Raw genomic sequence first — 23,641 nt, 5'->3', positions numbered from 1 at the left:
AGCCCACTTTAATTCATGGCCCACCCAGGCAGTTTCCTTCTCAAATAGGCAATCTTGCAATTGTATTATTTTGGAGAGGGAATATCAGACCTTAGTCTATTGGAAGCCTTTAAACAAGGATAAAATGGCTGTCATCACAGAGGGTTCAAGCCTTTTATACATACAAACATAAATACCAGTGGGAATAGTGCTCCTTTGGTAGTGAATAGGCCTTACAGAAGCTGCTTTTATCTTGAATATTGCTTGGAAGCAGTGCCTGTTTTCTACAGGTTTAAACCCACAACCATTATAGTGAAGCTATGGGCTAAAGTACGGAGCACTCTGTGACCCATCTGAAACTGTAGACCATAAGGCAGTGAGGGAAAGCCTATACATTTTCATAGGGCACTGCTGTACTTTATTCCTTTTTTCAACTGGATCAAAGGCAGAAATGGAGACTACTGAGCAAGAGCAAGAGCTACTTTTCTATTGATATTTCCTGCTTTCTTGTAGAAATGGGTGCTGTGGTGGGGTTTTATTGTTGCTAAAATAAACATTTAATGGCAAGATGCTGTAGTCCTATCACTTTGCATTTAGTGATCATACATTTGTAGCAATCTTCTTGTGAGCTTTAAGAAACAGTAAAGCTCTCAGAGAAAAAACACTCTCAAATAAACAAAGGAGACTGAAGCCATGCTGGCTCTCTCTTGTTTATATCAAAAGAGGGTTCCTTCTGGCAGTAAGCTGATATTGTATTAAATTACTGTTGGCAATCACAAACTTCTGACCTTAGAAGTTTTCCCCTGAGAGGGTACCCATAGATATTTAAAGGAAGGAATGTGCTAGTAGAATGCAGGAGTGAGGTGATGTGGTTAATACAGCCTGGTCAGAAGCTCCTTCTAGGAGAGTTTAAACATTTTGGTCATTCAAATAGAAGTGGACAAAGTTCTTGAAGTGGTGTAGTGAACACACCTTTTCTGGTTCTTCTGGTGATGGCAGAATCTGAAAAAAAGTGTTATTCTACTTTCCATGAAAAACATTTTCAATCAAAACCCTTCACATTGATTTATAGGTGAACTCCAGTCTGGTAAATGGGCTTGGACTGAATGATGAAAGATTGGCTCTCAAAAACATTGCAATATATTTTTCAAGACCTTATCTCCTAGACTTTCAGAGAGTATGACTAGTGCCATGGCCTCCTATTGTATTAGCAGTGTCCCTTATGACTCTGGAGAACAGATGGACAGGCAGGTAATCAGACTATGCATTGATGAATAATCTCTTCTAAATTTGTCATTCTATATTTTGTCATCTCTATTAGTAAAATAGGACTGAGTAGATTTTGGTGGTGGCTGTAAGAATAAACAATTAATGGTGTTATTCTTGGGGTGTCTTGTGCAACACTAGGAGTTGGACTCTAATGGTTCTTGTGGGTCCCTTCCAGCTCAGGATATTTTAATGGTTTTAAAGTCCTGAGCAACCTGCTCTGTTCTTGGAGCTGACCCTGTCTGGAGCAGAAGGTTGGACCAGACACCTCAGGATGTCATCCTGAACAATCCCTTGATCCTGTCTGAGCAAACATGTTGTGATACTTCACTAGAAGACTCTCCCAGTGGCTTGGGTAGGTCTTCCTGAGGAATGGCTTGTACTTGACGTCTGACACAAATGACAGAAAAGAGCGAAACAGTTATCCATTCATTCACCTGTCAGGTCTGAAATCTTCATAGATGTTCAAAGGCATTAAAGTTCAGATCCCATTCCACTTCAGTGAATTTGAGAACTGATGGGTTCCTGTAAACCTATATATTCAAGGCCAGGCAGCCAGGGTGGAGCTGGTACCAACATGAATGAACAATAACCATGTTGGGTTTTTTTCATGTTTTGCCTTTGGTACCTTCCATACACAAGGGGCTGACTTTTTTCAAAGGGCATTACATCCACTGACCTGCCCCTGAAATGTGTGATAACTCTTGGACTTCAGCAATTCTAAGATGAAGATTCACCTTTCCCATGTTTTCATCTACATTACAGGATAATGAAAATTCGCATTTCATGCATAAGTTCCCCGCCCACTCCCTACCATCTGCCCTGAGGGCATAACAGAGCAGTGCCAGAGATAATGTCAATCAGATAACTTAAACTCTCCCATCCAAAGTTTGAATCATAACACGGCCATCTCTCTAAAAATTATTTCATATTATTATAATGCAGATCTTAGAGATGTTTATAGTGAATCTTTTTTTAGGACAAGATTCTCCTCTGCTGAAGAGTGTTTTATTAATGTCCTTGGTATAGTTTTAAAATGTAATATTCTGTCCTGCACTTCTAGGCTATCTTATTTTGTTTTCACCATCTCTTTAGTTTCCATGTGCAAGGAGTAGTAATTTCCTTAAGATATATTCTTTACACATCTCTTCTTTTTGGTAAACTTTGCCTCTTAATTCAAAGTGGGAATCTACTCTTTCCGCAGATCTGTTGCTCAGAGGTGCCTGTAATCCAAAAAGATAGCCAGGTTACTTGGTTTAAAAATACATATTTATGGTAGATTCCAAGGAATTAATTTTCTTTTCTTTATATTTCTCTTTTTTCACAGAATTGCTTTTTGTAGACCTTTCAGCCTCACTGAAAGATGTACACCATTGTATTTCTAAAGGCCTTCATCATTCTTCAGCATCTATTAACTTTGATTGTCCCTCATTTTTCAGCTGTAAACATACCTGCTCCATATAATGCAGAGTCAGAGCTAAATTTCATCCCAGATATGGGAGTTTAGGCCCCTTTTGGGGAGAACTACCTCAAGTTAAACATTGGGTAAGAGCTAGGAAGGGGAGAAGCACACAAGTAGAAATAGTCATTAAACCAAAGCATGTAGGTGTATGTATTTATAGAAGCATATGATGGCTGAATGTTGATAAAATAGTGTAGTGAAACTAGCAGATAAGGCAGTTTTTTGTATTCCAGCAGCAGTAAAACTTTGTTTAACAGTGTTCAATCGATACGTCCTTGTGAAAAAAATGCCCTAAACACAATTACTATGATGGCTTCAATCAATGTGGCTGAAAATATTTAGGAAGGAGAAATTAATTTTCTTTTTTTTTTCCATGCTCTTTTAATTTGTAATCAGTTTTTCTTTACTCAGCCAGCTTCTCCCTTTGCTGAGCAGATCCCTGTATATGTGAAAAAGGAAGCAAGAAAACTCCTGTGAAAAGTTCTTAGAGGAACTTAAGAAGAACCTCAGGAACTTGAATTTTGTGGAAATTGAATTTTTTTTCAGAAAGTATCAGTCCTGAAAATGTCACATGAGGTGCTCTAGCCCATGATAGCAAGTGCTGCTTTGCTCAGTTCTAATCAAATGCTGAGGTTATGTCATTTCTGTGGCTTAAGGCAGGTTCAGATATGTTTTGAAGTTGATTATAACACCTCAGAGGAGGTGCTCTAAGCACTTTTTTCCCACAAATTTATGTTTGGATGTCTTGGTTAATGCATCAGACATGCTTTTCTAACCAAAACCTATTTCTTTAACAGACTTCCTTTCAAGTCTTTCCAGAAATATCTTCATGTCTCTGCCTATTTATTTCAGATTTTGTTGTTGCTTGTTTTAGGGAACTGACTGGGGCCAGACCTTCTTGGGCTGTTAAAACAATATTTAAGGTCTGGATTGACTGTTTAAAATCTAGATTTCTGGGGGAAATAGCATATACTATAGCACCCAATGCAATGTTTGTGATCTCTGAGTCTTGAGGAAAAAGGCTTTTTGAGAATTTAGGAAGTGGGGATTAGAGGGAGGAAAGAAAGAGTTTTGCCAGCAGAGATATACTTTCTGAAACAGGAAGATAATGAGAGAACCTTGTGGAAGATTTACAAATGATGGTTCACAGAGTTGGAAGACCTCACCAGGGGATCAACCTGTCTGTACAAAGATGATAGATTAGTTATGGCATGATTGTGGCTGACATCTTGTTTTCTATGAAGAGAGACTGAGAGAGTTGGGGTTGTTCAGAAGACACCTTCTAGCGCCTTGCGGTCCCTGAAGCCAGCCTACAAGAGAGCTGGAGGGGACTGCTACTACAAGAGCATGTAGTGACAGGATAAGGGGGAACAGCTTTGAACTGAAAGAGAGTTGGTTTGGATTAGGTATGAGGGAAAAAACTCTTTACTGTGGGGTGGTGGGGCACTGGAACAGGTTGCCCTGAGAAGCTGTGGCTGCCTCATCATTGGAAGTATTCAAGACCCAGTTGGATGGGGCTTGGAGCAACCTGGTCTAGTGGAAGCTGTCCCTACCCATGGCAGGGGGGTTAGAATAAGATGTTCTTTAAGGTCCCTTCCAGCCCAAACCATTCAGTGATTCTGAGTAACTAGCATATGTAATTTTAATAGTTGCTGCAGTTTACTTAAGGCTGTTATTTTTATTCTTTCAGAAATCACAGCACCCACCCTTTGGATTAAGCACTTGGTCATCAAAGATTCCAAAATGAACAGCTCTAATGTAAGGAATTCAGGTAAGGTTACATCTAAAAAAATTATTATTTTAACTAGTCTGCAGCTCCTCACATCTGTTCTTGTTTCATTCTTTCTTCATGGAGCTATCAAGCTTCTAGGGTTACTTGCAGCCCAGGCTACAAAGTAATTTCAGATAAGGTCATTTTTTTGTGGCCAAAGGGCCATAATCAATGTGTGATGAAGGATGTTTATTTCCACAACACATAACTGGGGAATCTCTTAATTTCTTAATCTGTTAATTCATTTCAGTCATCTGTCATCTTTATTCTGTTTGCTGTTCAGCATGGGTATATGAACTGAGGCATTTGGCTAAAAGATCGGGGCAGTTGTTTTGGTCTAAGCAGTTGCAAAAAATACAAAAAGGGGCTTCTTTGCTAGTAAATTCAAGATTCTTCTCTGCAGGGGATATTTTTTGATAGAGAAATGAGCAGATTATTTCACAGCTAAAGGTGGTTTAATTGTGTGTGAGCCTACAAAAATGTTGAGATTGTTTTGTGGGTAGTGGAGTGGATGGAGGAAGACCAAAGCCTAAAAAACAGCAAAGAAGAGATCATGAACATGAGTGGGAAAAGGAGAAGCAGGAAGACATGAAGTCAGAGCGTAAAATTTGAGATTGGAGATTATTGTGTGAGTATCAGCATCCTTCTTTAAGGATGTCTTTCAGGGGAGAGCAAACACAGCTTCTGGTTTTTGTCAGCTGCTGGGACAACCAGCAACTGGCAGTATAATTTAAGGTGACAGTGTAATATTAAAATCCTTTATAATGGGTCCTGCCTATCTTGAAGACCAACTTTCCTTCTAATACGGAAAACCTCGTAGCTGTAATGGAAAGAAAAGTGAATGCTAAGGGGTTGCAAAGGGACTTGGGAGCAGGAGGGTCTGTCTTCCACCCTTTCTTGGCCTGACAGAGAAAAGTAGGCTGGCTTTCGTGTTGTAAAGGCAATCACTTTGATTGTTTAGTCAAGAAGCTGCCTGATGTGAACTGGAATTTTGTCCACAGAAGGGTTCCTTGCGTGACTTTGCTTTTGCTCACTTTTTTCAGTTGTTTCTGATGTCAGTTCTGTTACTTAAACAAAATTATTGTGAGTGCATGCTACAAATGAAAAATAAATGATCATGTGGAAAATTCAAGAGCTGTGTAAAAGGTGGTTTATACAGCAAGCTAAAAAAAGACGTGGTTCATCTGACTCAGCCTTACTGATTGCTCTGATGCTCACTTACTGTAGGGTCTCATTAAAAGACTGGGTTGCCAACTTTTATCCCCAAATTTCCCCACTGGGCCATACAGATACACATCCATTTCAGTTTCTTACAAATTATTAAGAAATACTGCCTAGAGCTATGGTTTAGGTGTTATAAAGTGTGGGCTACTTCAGCCTTTTTCTTTCAAAAAGTGAAGCCTAGTCACCTTGTTTGGTATCTTTCATTCTTTCATCCCTTGTAATATATGTTAAAGGCAATGTACAGTAGGTAGATCAAACTGCAGAGAACTGGGGGGGATAATTATCATTTAGAATCATGTTTCTTCAAGTGTCTTTGAGTCTGTCTTGGCTGTAGATGATGAAACAGCTGTCATGAAATGGGCATGCAAAACTGGGGGATGTTTTTAATTGCCTTTGGCCCAACTTGAAATGCTAATGCTTAGCACATTTCCATTTTTAAAATTTATTTTAAAGGGTTAGGATAACTTTTGCTAGCACAAGATTTAGATTCTTCAGTTTGTTGTTTCCTCAGCTGTATTGTCTATCCAAGCTTACACTTACAGTCTTGGAGCAGATGCTTTTGTATGCTTTTGCAGTAGTTTAATCACTGAAATTGGAAGTGAGAAAAGAGTAAAGACCTGGTAGGTTATCTAATCTACTGCCTTAGGGCTAGTGAATGTTTATACTGTAAGGAGAGCAACATTTTCTACTGTACCATAAATGCCTTAGATAATAAAGATTTTCTTTCTCCCCTGCGGAAATTGCTCTGCTCTCTGAATTCAATCTCAGACTTTTTTCTTTTGTAATATCCAGCCTAACTCTTTACTTCCTATTCCTTGGAGCTCGTATAGTGAAACACAGCTCTGATCTCTCTTCTCCCTGTGGTGATTATATGGCCCTGTCCTTTTCAGATACTGCTGTCAGAGGATGTGTGCTGTTCTCTAATCAGCACTGACACTGGACATCTTGGAAAGCAAAGCACCATTGCTATGTCAACCATGAGGAGAATTTCAGAATTGCTATATGGAGTCAAATAGACTCTTTAACTTGCTGTCATTGTCTCTGGTCAGTGTTAGGTGAGCCACCCACTAGGCAGCTGAGCATTGCAGAGCTGGTTGCACCCCATGTAATACATGCTGCCTGTATCCTGTGAGGGCTGCATTTGAAATCTGAGAATTCCGTCTTCTGTTTAGTGATTACAAACAGAAGAGGTTCTTCTGAAACTGACCTCTTTTTTTGGAGCACTTACATTTTGTTTGGCATGTGTAAATCCTAATTAAGCTAGGCATCAGGAAAAGCAGAGTGACTCCAGCCTGGTGATTAGAGCACTTGACTGAGAATCTATATGTCTCTAGGCATTTTGCCAGTGAGTTTTTCTATGCTCAGTAAAAGAGCATTGCTAGGAGGGATTGCTAGTGCTGTTACCCCAGCCCACCTTAAAGAATTAAATGGCATCCTTTTCTCAAGAGTGTGAGATGCAGGTTCAAGCCTTCTCAGTCAGAGGCAGGAACCAAAATATGAACATCTGTACTGTTGCACAGCAGAAAAGTTGGTTTTTCTGCACTTAAAAACTACATTTTCTATTTGTATGAATCCTGCAAGTACCAAATTTTTCTTTCTGGGGCAAGTGAAAAGTCTAGATCAACACAATATTGTTGTGGCAAGATGACAAAAATATTTTTTGCTGCTTCTCCCCTTTCCCAAACACGCACATCCACATATGCATGCACATGGATACCTTAAGCTAACCAAGACAGTTACCTGGCACTGCTCTCTGTAATGTGTTTTTTTTAACACTGCCAGGGCAGGAGGTGATTCAGGTGGGGTTCTTGCAATGGCTGTTCTCTAATCAGCGTGGCGGGCAACTTTTTCATTCTACTTTTACTGTTTCAGCCTCTTCCCCTTACCCCTAACCTATTTCACCCTGAAACAATCCAAGTGATTATTTTTTCTTAAGTTCTTAATCTAGGGAAGCATTTGATAATGTTATCCACTTCCAGGAAATCTAATGGCTGCTTGGTTAGGAGCACCCCATCTCCACTGAGGAATCCAGGGATTTTCCTCACTTCCAGAGTTGGGTTATCTCCAAATTCATTTGTGCTACTTAGTGATTTGGTTTTAGTTAGCAAGAGTTTCCAGCCTGTATCCAGCTTACCGTGACAACCTTTAAGAAAACCACAGAATGATGTAATGAGCCCCTGCATGGAAAAATAAACAGCTCTGGAGAAACCAGCAGTAGCAGCCTCAAGTAAATATTCTTCAGTCACTGGGGTTTTGAAAATGACGTTATTTGAAAGGAAGAATGAGTAATATATTAAGGTTAGCAGCTGAAGACAGGTTTCTCTGTGCTGTGCCTAGTTCAAAAAAAAAAAAAAAAAGAAAAAAAAACCCAAAAAAGCCCATAGCTGTTTGTTTCAAGATCTTGCTTGGTGAATGGGGACCAATTCCATGTGGCCTGTTCTGTTCAGCTCTGGCACCCAGGCATTGTGCTGGCACGTCCTGATAGCCTTCCAGTGATAGATCTTTCTCCTGTCAGGAGCTCTTAGTGGACAGAGTATAACTGAATGAGCTTTGAAAACAAGAATGGTGGCATTCACATTTCTTTCTCTTAATTGAGTCAACTTGAAGCCCAAACTTTAGGGCTTTTCAAAGGGGGAAACAACTTGAAAACTTCACATCTATATATATTCTTCCCTCCACCTGAAACGGAGTCTCTTAAATCTTAGGTGCAGTTTGTCTCCAGAGATCTGCACAGTGAAGTGGAATGTGATTGTATCAAGTGTTATTACCAGGCCCTGAGTTCTTTGGTTTGTCTGTGGTCCTTAAGGGGTCTTTTTTCCCACTTGCAGGAAAAAAAACATAAGAAAACATCCATGGCACCCCCAAAAACATTCTCTCTAGTGCTCAGTTAGGAAGTTACACCATTTTCCTGCATGCCTTTCTTATTGACCAGGGGTAGTAACTGCCCCAGGGGCTAATGTACTCATGGGGCAGTTGTCTTATCCATATGGAGGCTTTCTGCAATCACATACATGAAAAAGGAGTCTGCTTGAGACCATATTGCAAATCCGTGTAGTTCCTCTTGATCAGGAGAGATGAACACGTAATGAGACAGAGCTTGAGAAGGAAGCTCTTTTCAAGTTTTAGTGGGATACACCAAAAATAGCTAAGGTTAGACAAGAGTTTAATTTGTTATTAGAACTTTCCTTTTCAGAAGTGAGGATAAAGAGAAAAAGCTTGAGTGCCTATATTATTTTCTAGAGTGGGGAGACCTTGAACCTATCTGTTGAATGTACAGTTATCTGGAGTTGGAGCAAATTTCTTCATGCCTTGGAAATGTGGAATACTGCAGAGAACAGAGAGCCAGGTAGATTCAGATGAGGTTCTGGAAAAACAAAACAATGTTATTAATGGGGGTAATTCCACACTTGTCTTTATCGTGGCTTCTCAGCCTTATTCCTTAGGTGTCTTGTCCTACTCTTGGTGCACAGCACTTTCCACCTTGTTATTTAACAACATGAGACCATGGACTTCTGCTGCTTTTTTCCTATTTTCCACTATTACTAAACTAGTTGTGTTAGTTTGAGACTGGCTGTCTCTCTCTCAATGCCAGTTCTGTTAATGTTACTGTCCAAATGTGTAATACAGGACTGTAGGCTCTTCCCCAAAATCTGTGGCTGGTTAGTGTTAGTCAGGATACTGAGCAAAGGAGATAGCTATTTGTGAGGAGAGTAGGTTGGTTTTAAAGGGGCTGTAGTCAGGAATAATTGTGCTTTAGAGACATCTGAATAAGATGTTTTGGTGGCATTTGAATTGGAAAATTTTGTTGCCTATGGATGACATTCTAATGCTGACTGCAGTCCTCCTTGTTAGATGTTTTTGTGCTTCTGTCTCCTCTGGGAATCACACCTGGGAATAGGTAAAGACTTTTGAATTTCTCCCTAGCTGAAAAGGAAAAAAGTGTCATTGATGGTGTCAGGAACAAGAGTTCATGGGAGGGAACCAGTGTGTCAGAAAGCTTTTGTCTTTTCTACTGTCCTCTTTTAATGTATCCTTCTTGGTTCTTTTCTTGCATCTTGAGCCAATGTCTCCCAACAAAGTGCTCCTCTAACCTGTCAAAACTATTGGGCTAAAACTCTGTGACTGTTGTCCCATCTGCCACAACTATTTATTTTCAGACTTTTGCATTAGTCCTCCCAGCCCTTCTTTTGGTGAGGATTTGTTTTGGTTTTGTTTTGAATTAATTTTAGTTTAGATTCCAAATAAAGTAATTTCAAGAGAAGGTCCTGTTGAGTATGAAATAAAAGCTTACTAATTCAATTACATTTTTGCAACACATATATATGCTTTTATTTGCTGAGTTCCTGTTTCCTTGCAAGCTAAAATGTGATGTTTCTTCCTTACTTATTATCCCTCCCTTCCCTCTGACTCCATCTGTGGTGCAGGCATCCTTCCCTGTCTTGGCTGCTGCTTGGGAGGCCTCTGTCTCTTGTTCCCTTCTGGAAGTTCTGAGAAGGATGGTATGTGTGATGCCCAAGGGTGATTCTCCTGCAGTCTCAGTGTGACAGGTGTGTGTGGTGAAGAAGGGAGTATGTAGGAGAGAGCAGAAGCAGGGGGATTGGAAGAATCTAGGATCAGGACCCTTCCCAGACAGCCAGCAAACAAAGTCATAAATAACATGCCATTGGGGACCAGTTAATCTGCTCTATGAAAAGGTGCAAAGTATACAAGTGGGAAAAATAACATTGTATAATAATCAGCATGCAACCATAGGTGTTAAACCATATGCAGCTAGGCAAATAAATGAAGCTCCCCCTGAGAGCTGTGCGATAAATCATTCCTAAAGAATTCAGTCACTCCCCCCTCCTTATCCCCCAAAGAAAGAAAATAAATTACTTTAGATGTGGAGTCATAACTACTACTCTGCAGCTGCCAGTTTAAGGCAAGTGGACAAGGAGCAGTAGGAGAAGGGGCAAAGATATAAGAAGCTGGGGTAAAAGGGGAAATAGAAAACAGCGCCGCTTTTAAAACCACTGGGGATTTGGTGGGGAAGGGAAAGGAAATCAGCTCCAACAGCAGGCATTACCTGAACATACAGACACAAACTGAGATTGGTCAACTTTTGTGGAGTTTGTTTTGTTTTTTAGCAGAAGCTGGTTCAGATTGAAGGGTCTACACTGATTTGCTGAAGTAATTCCTTAGCAGCACAGTCTCCTTGCTGCTTGTAATAGCAGCATTCAGCACAGGCTCCTTTGTGCATCTGCACTTCAGACAGCCATTTCAATGTATGCTGATGCCTGCGGAAAGGCTGCACATAGTGACTCACCTTCCCACCTTCTTGACATGTTCCTGTCAAATTCACCACATTTCTGAGGTACCACAATTAAGGAGGAGCTGTTTCAAGGTAACTGTCATTGCTAGTTCCTAGATAACCTCTGGAAAATGTTTAGGCCTAGGTAGGCTTATCCTGAAACCAAAAACCCTAGTGGGGTTTGCAAGTGACAAGTGAAGAAAAAGAGGCAAGTGAAGAAAAAAAAGGGTTCAAAGCACAGGTCAGTGTGTCCCTATGAGCATCTACTGCCCACAGAGTTGTCCAAGAAGGCCATGAATATTGCCTAGTACAGCATAAGGCTGTGAAGGAGAAGACCTGCATTCCAAAACTCTGGAAAAGCCTACCCCTCTATGGGGATGTCTGTTGGACATCCATCTCATGACACTGATGAAGTGGGAGCAGTTTCTCTATGCCATGGCTGATGTCTGAATCCTGTGTTACATCACTGAACTTCCAAAGCCTGGATATTCTATGCAGAGAGTTCTACAGCTGACTCTAGGTAAATATCCAAAAGTGACTGCTAGCTTCCTGTCAGAGGCAATTCCCTCTGCCTCCTTGTAAAGTGCAAAATACTACAGGAAAAAGCTGCTCTGTCACTGCATGAAAAGGCTCATCACACTATAAACCTGTCTTTCTTGCCTTTTGTTCCTCACCAGCAGTGGCATTAAATATAATGTTGCTGTAGGTAGGAAGACCAGTCTGAACCACTTTTTACCTGCCTGTGACAGTTTTCAAAGACCTTCTGTTTGGTGTCCTATAATTGCAGAGTAACAATACTGTAAAAATAGTGTGCTTGTATACTCTAGCTAGAAGAGTTAGGCAAGTTTTTCAATAATTGCTGTACTAGTTGTTCCAAGGACTATTAAAAACAGGTGTGGAAGTGAAAAAAGTTTCCCAGTAATGCTAAGGCTCCAGTGGAAACATCTACTTTTTTTGTTTTATTGAACAGAATTCCTCAGTGTGGAAAGAGTGCAGTGAAAAAGGAGTATAGGGAAAATGAATGTGTTCAGAGACAGGTGGCTTGTGTCAAAGCTAGGTACTCCACAAGCTCACAGTGCTTAGAAACTACATGAAATGGAAAAGAGGCATTAGGGAAGAAAAAACACAGACCGTGTCGCTTTGTCTCAAAATGACAAGGGCAGTGTCTAAGGTTGAGTTTTTTCTACTGCTGAGGAACCATTCTGATGTCAAGAAGTGAAGAGGCTGCATTTTGATGCCAAACTTTCTCTGCTCGGATTATGGAAGCTGCTGTCATTGTGAAGGTACTGCACAAATACAGCTGTCATAAAGGATATGGAGGCCAGGTGCATTAGAGGGGATCAGACCCCAAAATCTGGAAATTTAAACTAGATCAAATATCTTCAGGATTTTAGTCTGTGTTAGTAAAAAGGTTGCCTCAACCATTGAGGATCTGCTGGAGCTTCTCAGCCTGTAAGAGGAGAGAAAAAAAGGACCTGAGGACTTTGTGTGCTTTTCTTTCCCTGTTTTAACCCAGGGTCATATCCAAATAATAGCAGCTCTGACGCATGTAACCTTTTCCTAATCTGGCAACAGAGATCCCACTGCCTCTTCCAATGAATGAACAGTTAATCATCAGGGCTTTTTTATATCAAACCTAAATAGTCTTTCTCCAAGTAAGCTCTCTGCTACTTGAACTACCCATGGGGAAGGAAAAAAAAATATCAATGGTATCCTTTTTTTTCCTTATAGAACAGCTTTTATGTCTCAGAAGACTGAATGTCATCCCTAGACTAAACAAATTGAATTCTTTTAGCCTTTTCTCATAGATCAAGTTTTGTAGACCTTTGCCTGTTCCCCTTGCTCTCCCATGCCCTCTTGCCAAACAGTCCTCCTGTCCCTCAGAGTGCCCAGGGCTTGTACACAGAGCTGATATAAGGATCACCAGTACTTAGAGCCCATTCCTTATGTGAAGCCCCCATCATTACATTCCATGGCTGGACTTACCTGTTTTGATTCTTTTTGTTGTTGTTTGCAATGTCATGACTTTTTTTGTGGTCTAAGCTGCTGACCATTTTTTCCAAGTCTGACTGTCTCGCCAGTAATTTCCTCCCCATGTGCTGGATTTCTTCTTGCTGGTTGTTATGATTTGTACTAGTAAGTTGTGATCACACTGATTTAAAACCATTTATCAATGTGACTTTGAATTCCTTCCTGAAGTTCAATCTGTTGCATTGGAGTGGTCATTTAATTTGATACAAGTCTCATTGTAGCTTTCAGAACTTCTGAGACCTCTTGTCTTGAAGAGCATCTTTTTCTTAACCTGCTGTGTTAGGTAGCTATCTCGTAGTAATTGTATGTAGCTTACATTTTCCTCATTTGGTTATGAGAATGATGCAACTTAAAACATGCTCTAATGAACCAGAATTTAGTCAGACCTCTAATGCATTGTATATGAACATGATTAATTCTCAGGTCTTTTTGCAGGATGTATTGTTCTTTTTCTGCCATCCTTCAGCCAGTCTGGCTATAGCTCTGGGAGGGCTAGGACTGTGTGACTGATTGCTTGTGAGATGGGATGGTATAAAGAGTAAAAGGCCTGCTTGAAAAGCAGTTCAGTTAGAATTGCAAGGACAGGTAGCTTTCAACTGACAGGCTTCAAGATGTGCAAGTGTGTATCTTTATTCCTGTGTGAGTTGGGAACCCTGTGGAGTGCCCACTTTTCTTTGCTGGGCAGGGCACAATGTCCACAGGTTCTGAAAAAGGAGCATAAGTTGTGCATGAGAAAGTCCCTCACTAAGTTTCCTCTAATCTGTGAGATGGTGCTTCCTTCAGCCAGTCCCCCTTTTTGCAAGCTAGAGGGTAGATACTGAATAGACTTCTCATATAACACTGGTGGGACTGCAGTGCAGCCTTATCTCCTAGAGCAGAAGGAAAATGGCAGGGGAAGCATGTCAGCCTGGATAGCTGAAGTTTAATGAGCCACTTGGAATAATGCATTTTTGAAAATTATAACCCACCTGTTAAACCTTTGCATTGTTCAGCACTGGAACATGAACCATCTGCTTCCTCTGTAGCCTGTGCCTTGAGAAATGAAATTGAGTGAGTACCAAGGTAAAGCAAAGGCTGCTCAACTGGTACAGTATGGGAACACCTGCAAGGTTTGTTTTCTTTTTACCTTCATGTTAGCCAGAAAACTCTGGAGGGACCACGATCCCAGACAGAACAGGGTGGAGTGGCTATCAGTACTGATGACTAACAGAGGTGTGGAGAGATTTATGCTATCCCCATGGGCCGTATTTGCTCAGCTGTTATTGTGCTCCCAGTAAACACAGAAGGGGTTGTTTCTCTCCCTCCACCCACAGCCCTGCTCAGGGGACAGGCAATAAGGGCCTATTTACTGCATTGCTTTGCTACTCCTGCCAGCACTTGTGCATGTCTGTACTTAAGGCTTTTCAATTGCTCTTTCCCCTCTGAGGAGGGAAGGATGCAGGTTTGGGCTGCTGAGGTAACCTGTGCTGAACTTGCTTTCTGCCCACAGCTTTTGTAAGCTCCCTACTGGCGTGAGGTACCTGTTCTCCTGGAGTGGACCTGGGTCCTGTTCACATTAGAGCTTCCTTAAACAATGTAAAAGCAACTTTAAGCTGATGTACATGCTATGGTAAAATAACCGGTTCAAAGCTCTTGCTCTCTGCCACAGCAGTGTAAAGACACATAAGAATTTGACCCTGTCTGAATTAAGCTCTTCTGGGAGACAGGCAAACACTTTTCCTCACTGAAAGGAAAACTGAGGCACAAAGACACTTAGACCTCGTGTTGGGGTTGGCACAGGAGGTCAATAGAAACTTGGCACTAGATATCCATGCTGCTTCCCTTTGTTCTATGCTGCACTAATGTCTCACTGAGAGGAAAGTTGGGAGTTGAACAAAAAAATTTGGGAGAGATGTGTTTGAGAGTTTTTTTTTTAATAGTTTTTTGAAATGAGGTCCCTAAATGAGGTTGCAGCACTAACAATGGGGATTGGTCAAGAATTCTTCTTCTAAAAGACCTTTTCCTCGCCTTGTGATGAATGCTTGTTCATTAAAACTAAAGCTTTTTGTGGGAATTCCATGGGAAAAGTTTTGCTGGTCCAGACAGAATTTCTGGTCAAAAGAAATGAGGGAGAGAGAGAGAAAGAGAAGGAAATCTGCCCTGCCTGGTACAGCCTGTAGCTCTGGGGTTAGGCTGTTCACATGGCTTCACTGGGGCCAGGCAGAAGCATAGAGGGAGGTTAGACCCTCTCTTTTGCCTGATTTGGAAGACAGAATCCTGTCTCTTAAGGGTGTAGGAATCTCTCCAAGGTGGTTGGTTTTGGTGCCACAGTCTCCCTCTTCTTTTAAGGAGAAAAGGTTTGGGTGCAGAAGACCAAAGTCCAAAAAATAATCTTTTGTGGTTGGATGGCAAATGGTCACTATGTCCCACCATAGTTATCCACAGCATCTTCACAGCCATGGTGAATGATGCTTGGTGCCTTGGCTTTGGTGGCAGTGAGGGTTGTTCCATGTCAGGAGAGCAGCTGGGGGGGGGCTGCCTCATCCCAAGTGGCTGCACCCAGCCCTGCAAGGTGAGCATGAGAACTGTTAAGCACAAGCCTTTGGCTAGGTGCCACCACACACCCTCTCTTCTCAGTTTTGTGAGGTAAACAAGCACCCCATCTCTTTAATAACCATACAGTTTATTACACAGTCAGATAAGTCCCTTACTTTGTCCATAATTTTTATTTTTATTGTGCAGACATTAAATGCATGTGTGAATGTGTGTACTTAAGAGACCAGGAATGAGAGACCTTTTAATGAATTTGACCAGATATTCCTCAGAAGGCCATTACTAGGGCAAAATTGTTGCATAAATAATGTGCAACTGCAGATGTCCAAGCCTTGTTTTCCTGCCATAGCTCATGGCTTCAGAAACAGTACTTTAAAAATATGTTTTAATTAGTGGTAGAAGCAGTCAAGAATAAGACGAAACAGTTAGCATTTTAGAGCTGAACAGTTGAGGTAAAATGGATATTTCTGCCAATGACTCTTCTCTTTGTGTATGAATACACTCCCTATTGGGTTTTTTTCTGTAATTTGGATTTGTAATCTAGATTTGCTGTCTCACAAAGGTTTCACTCCCCAGCAGCAGCAAGCTGGCAAGTGTTACTTCGTTTCTTTGCGGATGGTCAAGTCAAAGCAAGGATGGCAGCAAATGGCAGTGGAATGTGACAGTGCCTTTAAAATAAATAAATAAATGGGTATAATATTATTATTTGCTTTAGGAAGACTGTGTTCCACTTACTTGCTGTCTTAAATGTTCTTTCTCTAAGAAAAGTTTAGTTTAGGCAACGAAGGAAAAGCTTTCTTACTCTGCCTGCAACTCCCATTAACAGGAATAGGCTTTTAAGTACCCTGCATGTATAATAAATATATTTCTGGTTTCTAAGATGACAGCTTAATTTCATAACTGGCATTAAACTTTCTAGCTTTGCCATAGGTTTTCTCTATTCTCCATTAACCTGGCCTTGGCAACAACAGCAAAGTTTCCAGTAAGCAGTTTGACTGGAACAGGAGAACTTCAGTGTCTTGGAGCTGGGATAGCATTTGATGATCCCTTTGTTACCCATCAGCCAGTCTTTCAGGGTGACGCTGCATGCAGTTCATGCCAAGTCCCACACTAGGGAAGCTGATGGTGCGGATTTCCCAGCTGATTTTGCTGGCTTTTGAATACCCAAATGTTAATATGAATGTTTATTTTTTGAGGGAATTAAGTGCTGTTGGAGTGGTAGCCTGGAGGAGTCTCTTCGGGAACTAGTGCTAGTTAATACATTCTGCTTAGCAGACAGATGTCACTGAAGGAAATTTCCACAAGGCTGTTGTCAGAGTCAATGTGTTTGCTATTCTGATCTCCTCCAGCTCGGGGAAGGCTTGGTGGATCTGGAAGGGGTTCAGAGAAGAATTGTGCCATGTGGGACTCTCCATCATGTAAATGAGATGAAGTAGAAATCTGTAAAGCAGGGAGGAACTTCCATAGCAGCTACTTCTAGATGTACATTAGAACTGAGTAAAGTATGATCTCCTTGACACTTCAGCTGTGCCACTGTCATTGCTAATGGGGGGCTACTCAATGCTGGTGACAGACTTTGCATCATTACATCTGTCTGATATCAACTGAGCAAAGCCTCTAAGATTTGTTTCACTCAGCCTTTAAACAGCCTGCAAACAGAAACAACTACCAGTTACTTATGTATTCTGGTAGTAAATGTGACCGTTCAATTCCCACAAATTTCTGTTAATATGTGCAGAGAATTTTTCTGATTTTTTATGCCATAGCACAAATGTGTAAATATGTAGATTTATTCTGTGTAATTTGCATACCTAACTGCAAATGCATGTAAAATAACGTACTAATTTATTAAAGGAATTTATTATTTTTTTCTCTTGATTTCAACAACAATAGCTTATTTCTTTGTTCTAGCACATACTGTATTTTTTTCAGAGTAATTTTACTGAGAGTTTTGCAAGACTCAAAGGACTTGAGAAATCTTGGTTTGACATTGTGCACTCAGGAAGCTTTTGGGATTTAGATAGAAAAATTCCTGGAATGTAGTTCTCTTTAGCAGAAGTTTTTCTTCCTTTTGCTTGCAATATAACGATGACAGAAAATTTTGCCCCTGCTTTTTTGCTTCCCCCAAGCTGCCTGAGTGATTTGCCTCACCTGATGGCCGAGGTGAATTGCTGTCAGCAGACTGTGGGTCAGTGGGGCCTTTGATGTCAGTGGTTTGTTAGTGAACCAGCAGGCCTCTGGCTCAGTGACTTCTCTGTCCATGAACATCTTGGGAACAGTCTTCTTTTTATTTTTTCTTTTTTTTTTTTCTTTTTTTCTTTTTTCCTGTTTTCTTGCTCCTTTTCAGCCTTCTTCTTCCTCTTCTTCTTCCTCTTCTTCTTTGTCTTCTCAGATGTGAAATCTGTCAGCAAAGTGAAGTGAGCTTAAATATCAGCTGTGGCTTGAGTTCCCTTTCAGTTTTTGTTGACTTTATCCCCTCCTGCTCCTTCCCAGTAAAGTTTCTCTTTGCTTGAGTCAGACTTACTGACACTTAATTCTGTGTTTCTGTTATATGGGTTTGTATGTGGCAAAATTCAGGTGCCTTCACATTCCCAGCCTTGGCAGTGGTCTGAAATGCTGAGGAGAGTGAGACCTTTTGGGGTCTCTGAGACTCTTTCAGCTGCTACAGTTCAATTAGAAACCAGTAAAAATGCTTCTGGTACCCAGGCATGCTTAACTCAGGTGATGATGTGCAGAACTGCTGGAGTTTCTTGTTGTATCTGCTGCTACCAAGCTGTAAATTGGCAACCCTTCTGTTCCCCAAATATGGAACAAAACTTACTCTCTCTACAGCATAATTTATCACCAAAATACAAGGTGTACCAACAGGCAGGCAAAATAGAGGGAACCTGAGCCTTGTGTGTGCTGAGTTGTGTGCAGTCCAGTCCCGGGAGCAGGATGCTGAGGTTATGCTGTGTCCACTGGCTGATGATGCAAACATCTTCAGATTTGGGATGAACCTAGGGTGTCATTGCTGGTCAGTGGAAGAGTTTTATGTATTGAAGTCTTGAGGTAGCTCTTGGCTGTCGCAAGGAATTACAGGTCTTGTGGCCTATTTATAAAAATAAAATTAAAACCACAGTAAACTGCAGGGGAGAGGAAGGCTAGGGAAGAAGAGGACAGCTGTTTTTCCTACTTCTGTTTTTCATCACTCTCCTAAGGATAAAAGTTAGGAGTTAGATTGTTGTCTTTTGTTACCCTAGACTTAGATGTGTTTTCAGCTGTCTTGACTGCTTTCTTTTCTTCACTGTCATACTTTCAGTAGTTTACAAAGTTGAAATCATTTTTCTGCTTGTCAAAAGGCCAGAATACCCGAAGAATTATAATTGAAAATTTCTGGCTGTTGAGCCAAATAAGTCTTATCATCGTGCAGGTACTCTGTGCTTCTCTTGCCCCTTGATGGCTGGTCCATGTGAGAGGCAGCAGCCTGGCAGTGTCCATGCACCCTACACCCCTTTGTGGGCAGTGCTTGGGCTCTGTGTGCCAGGCTGGCTGCAGAAGCCACTTCTGGGCTTCTTCCTGTTCTTTGGTGCATGCACAGAACTACTGTTCTCTTTGACAATACCTTTGGAAACTGCCTTTCCTGTATTCCTAAGGCACAAGGCCTGACCTGCCGCTCAGTAGAAAGCAGTGTTGGGTGCCCTTTGTTTTCTAGGTGAGGACAACAGTGGAGAGTTGATGGCAATGGGGATTGAGTGAGATATCCCCTTCTGTTCCCTGCTGAGGTGTGTGCAGATGCTGTCTGCACTGGGTAAATCTGTGTTAAAACACAACCTGCTTCTCTTGGTATCATGTTGGAGAGGTGGTATTACGAGGGGGGAGTGTTTTGCAGTCTGGAGAAAGAGACAGAGGGGCAGGGCAGGGTGTTTGCATCCTTTGTTTAACTGGAAAATACAAGTCACAGTTTAGAATCTCTCAGCTTGCAAAAACAATCTGGGAAATGCTTACCTTATGGCTGCATTAATAGTGAATTATTTTTACTGACAGTTCATTTCCAAAACCTAAGTGATCAAGAAGACTTTTTTCTGCTGTTTCTGGCATCCTGAGCACCCAGCCATCAATGTCTTCAGTCCATAATCTTGTTGTGTCACAGCTAAATGTAGGAGAAAGTTCTCAACGCAGCAGTTCCTCAGTCCCTGAAGATGTAGACATACTGATGTTTGATGAGAAGGAAACAGACACAAAGGGCTCCTGATGTGAAGGATACCCATATCCCACTGACCTGAGCAAAGTGATCTTGATTTGATTCCTTTTTCTACCCCTTCCAACCTCCCTTCTGTCTTCCAGAAAAAGTTCACTCCTGTGACCAGGAGAGGCAGAGCGCCTTGGAGGAGGCCAGGCAGAATCCCCGGGAGGGCATCGTCATCCCCGAGTGCGCCCCTGGAGGACTTTACAAGCCAGTGCAGTGCCACCAGTCCACTGGGTACTGCTGGTGTGTCCTGGTGGACACGGGACGTCCCCTGCCTGGTACTTCCACACGGTGAGAGCTGTAGGCAGGCCTGGGCAGGTGCCTGGCTGAAGAAGATGAGATATAAAAAATACTGCTGCAATATGAAACTGGTTCCTCACCCTAGAGCAGTCAGCTCTACACTGCTTTCCCTAGAGCAAGCAATGCTGTATGTGGTGTTCCCTGTTGAGTGTTACTGTGTAGCTCCCTCTCTATCCTCTCCATAGGAGTTGGTGAATGTTAACTTCTGTCCTTACTTTTCTCTGTGTTAAAGTATTCATACAAAGCAGCCTTTTTTATTCTTCTGGCTTGCTTTTGTGAGGTAGAAGGAATGGGGGCTTTGCTTAAGAGTATAGATTATGGGCATGAGCAGTGAAAAGACAAGTGTCTTTGTTGCATTATCATCTGCTTTATACTTCCATGTTGCAGCCACTTGAATCCTGATCAGTAGGGAATTAGAAGACTGCTTTTTGTGCATGCCTAGATTTTAAAACAGAGAGAGAGATTTTTTTTTTTTTCAGTCACTCCCTGTCTTGAAACTACCTGAAACTACATTTTCTCACTTGGAGTTTGGAAACAAATTGCAGGGGTGTCAAGTTGCAAAAACAGGCCAGTAAGAGCTGGGACTTAAATTTGGCTAGATGTAGTGATTCTGCAAAGTATGGACAGCTTTGAAAAGAAATTTCAGCCTAAACCTACAAGAATTGGAAGAGGGTCCTGTGCTGTTTGTGGGTTTCAGTTGACAGCTGGTACTGGACTTCAAAGTATGTTCTTCTTTCTCTTTCCACTTCTGCTGCTGTTGCTGACTGTCCATAAACAGTCAGATGCTTGAGAGTGGTATTTCTTCTGGAGGTTTATTGGTTTTCCCTGCAATGAGCAGACAAGGCAAAAGCCATTGATCCTGAGATTAGTTCAGCTGATCAAAGCGTAGTGCTAATAATGGCTTGGTTGTGGATTTGATCCCTGTATGGGCCACTCACTTCAGAGTTGGACTCGATGATCCTTGCTGGTCCCTTCCAGCTCAGAATAGTCTGTGATTAGTGACTATGTGATGACTAAAGCTATGTTACATAGCTTAGCTTCTGCTTTTCTCCTTTTTCAGGTATGAGACCCCAGTGTGTGAAAGCGATGCCAGATCGAAGAGCACAGAGATTGATGATCCCTTCAAGGACAGAGAACTTCCAGGTTAGAGGAACAAGAGCCTTTCTCTGCCTTCTTACCTTGTCCCACCTTGGGACTCTTAAGAGGCCAAGAATATTGTTGAGGAGACAGGGGATTTTCCTCACAGTGCATGCTTTACCGTGGGATTTATTCTGTGGGGGTTTTTTAAGATCACCTTCAGTTTCAGCAGTGAACTGGAAAAGGCTGGGTCTGTCCTGGGTGTGTTTATTGCCTGTCTGCCCTTTGAAAACATTTCTGGGATTAGAATTTTCTGGAGAGAAACCAGGATGCCTGGAGATACCCTGGGGGAAGAATGGGCTCAACACTGAATGTTCCTTAAAGCCTGACCAGGACAAGATCCTTTCTGTTTAGCAGGGCTTTTCAGCAGCTTGATGCTCCCTGAGTCACAGAAGAGGATGCAACTACCAATTAGTGCTCTTATTTGCTCCCTTTCACTGACTGCATGGAGCAGGCAGAACAACCCTCACAGTGTACTGAGGTTCCTTATCTAATGGTGGCTTCTCATTTAGCTGGACTTTATTCCTCCTTTTCTGCCTGGAATATGTTTTATTTCCCACTGCTCCTTGTTTTATATTCTGTTTTTCCCTCTTAACAGAGTGGCAAGCATAATTTGCTGTTTGCCTACCTCTTTTCTGCTAGGAACACGTGCTGGGCATTGGTGTCAGTGCAGCTCTTAAAAATGCTATCCCACCTGCCTGTGCTGTTTTTTCCTTCTGGCTCCCTTCTAAGGAGCAGAGTGAAGGGCCTTCACTGACAGGTCAACCCCCAGCACTCTCCTGGATGAGAACTGCTTGAAAACACAAGCTACAGTGGATCCCTCTGCACCATGAGGGGGTGATGGACACCACTAATCCTGCAGAAGTAGCTGGTGACTCTGGATCAACTTAATGTTCTAAGGGTACCATAAAGTGAGTTGTTCCTGAGCAGGTTAGCAAAGGAAATGTGATTTGTTCCAGATCTGCCTCATGTGTCTCCTAATTGTTGTCCTGCTGGCTCCTGGCTTCAGACCCCAGACCCTTCTGCTTAGAAACTCTGCCCTCAGCAGGGTTGTCTTCTGTGCAGCTCCTCATTTCACAAGTCGTGTAAAAATTTCCTATTGCCTCCCTTTCACATTCAAAGGAAATCAACCAATTGGTTCAAATAGTATGTTGTGGGGTATGGGGGGAGCCAGCTAAATGGATTACATTAAAGCTCATTTCCCTAGGAAATCACAGTAAAATGGAATAACCTTACATCCTTGATTCCCCATCCCCCACTCCCATTGCTTTACCACCTATCCTTGCACTTCTTCCCCGCCTCTTCAGAAATCCTCTGCAAAAATTCTTTGTACTTTGGCTTTTTCTTTGAGACTCTATTTCTGATCTCAAGAAGACAGACTGGTTTTGTTTCCCTTCTCCTTTTCCTTCTCCACTGAAGCCAGAGAAGGGGACAGGAGCTGCTTGGTGCAGAAGAGTACATGGGATGCTCTGTAGCTTAGCAGTCTGGTCCCAATAACAAACTCCAGGAGAGCTGCCCTCTCAGCTCAAGCCAGTTTTCTGTGCCTTTGTAAACTTCAAGCTCTGTTTGGCTGCACTAGTTGGTATGATTGTTGCCCAGAGAAGTTTTGAATGCCCCATCCCTGGAAGTGCTCAAGGGCAGGCTGGATGGGATCCTGAGCAACCTGATCTAGTGAATGGCAACCCTGCCCCTAGCAGGAGGGTTGAAACTAGATGATCTTTAAGGTCCCTTTTAACCCTAGCCATATTCTGTGATTCTGTGATTCCTATTACTGAAAATATCCCTGTCTATGGAGAGATGGGGAGACAGAGGATCTGATCCTGGTTTGTCTGCCTGAGAAATGCTGTGCTGCATGAACTTCTTATGCAATCTTGAGGTTTGTTTGATTAGCTGCTCTTGTATGCAAAAATTTACTGATGAGCCAGAACTCAGGGGATGAGAGAGAATGTTTCTTTTTTTTTTCCCTGCTCTCATTTCTTAGCAGAACTGAATGTCAAGAAAAATTCTTGCTTTAATTTGAGACTGATTGCATCATTTGCACTCGGTTCTGTCAGGGAGACCCCTTACTTTATTCCTCTTGTAGAGGTTTGCCCATTTTTTAGACTCCCAGTGTTGCAGCAGTGCACTTCTTGGCCTGTATGAAGAGACCCTGCAGAGGCCCAGGTGGGAAAGACATAAGTTCAGATCCTTGCACACCTACACATACTCTCTTCACAACCTGTCATGACTGTGGCCAAAAGTAAAAAAGAAAGAAGGAAGGAAAATGTTGCTTATACATAGCCAATGGCAAACTGCTAATTCCTGCAGATGGTGAGATGCTGGGAGCCCAGGGAGATGACTTGTAGCAAATAGTTCTTCAGCCTTTTCATTACCTCAACAAAAAGCTCCTTTAAGTGAGTGGTCTACTCTGGCTGCAATAGC

At 41.9% G+C, this 23,641-nt stretch overlaps 1 protein-coding gene across 2 annotated transcripts in view; it reads left to right on the top strand.

Annotated features, from left to right (window-relative positions):
• The window catches only part of SMOC1 (SPARC related modular calcium binding 1), a 127,907-nt gene that overhangs the window by 80,554 nt on the left and 23,712 nt on the right, over positions 1–23,641 (top strand). For both annotated transcript variants that reach the window (XM_059474864.1, XM_059474863.1), the window contains exons 7-9: positions 4,398–4,478; positions 19,882–20,074; positions 21,144–21,226. In XM_059474864.1, coding sequence (XP_059330847.1) covers positions 4,398–4,478; positions 19,882–20,074; positions 21,144–21,226 — 357 coding nt within the window. The remainder of the gene's footprint in view (positions 1–4,397; positions 4,479–19,881; positions 20,075–21,143; positions 21,227–23,641) is intronic.

This window comes from Ammospiza nelsoni, chromosome 6 (assembly GCF_027579445.1).
Source record: "Ammospiza nelsoni isolate bAmmNel1 chromosome 6, bAmmNel1.pri, whole genome shotgun sequence".
Taxonomy (NCBI): Eukaryota; Metazoa; Chordata; class Aves; order Passeriformes; family Passerellidae; genus Ammospiza; species Ammospiza nelsoni.
This window is presented reverse-complemented; position numbering and strand designations above follow the sequence as displayed.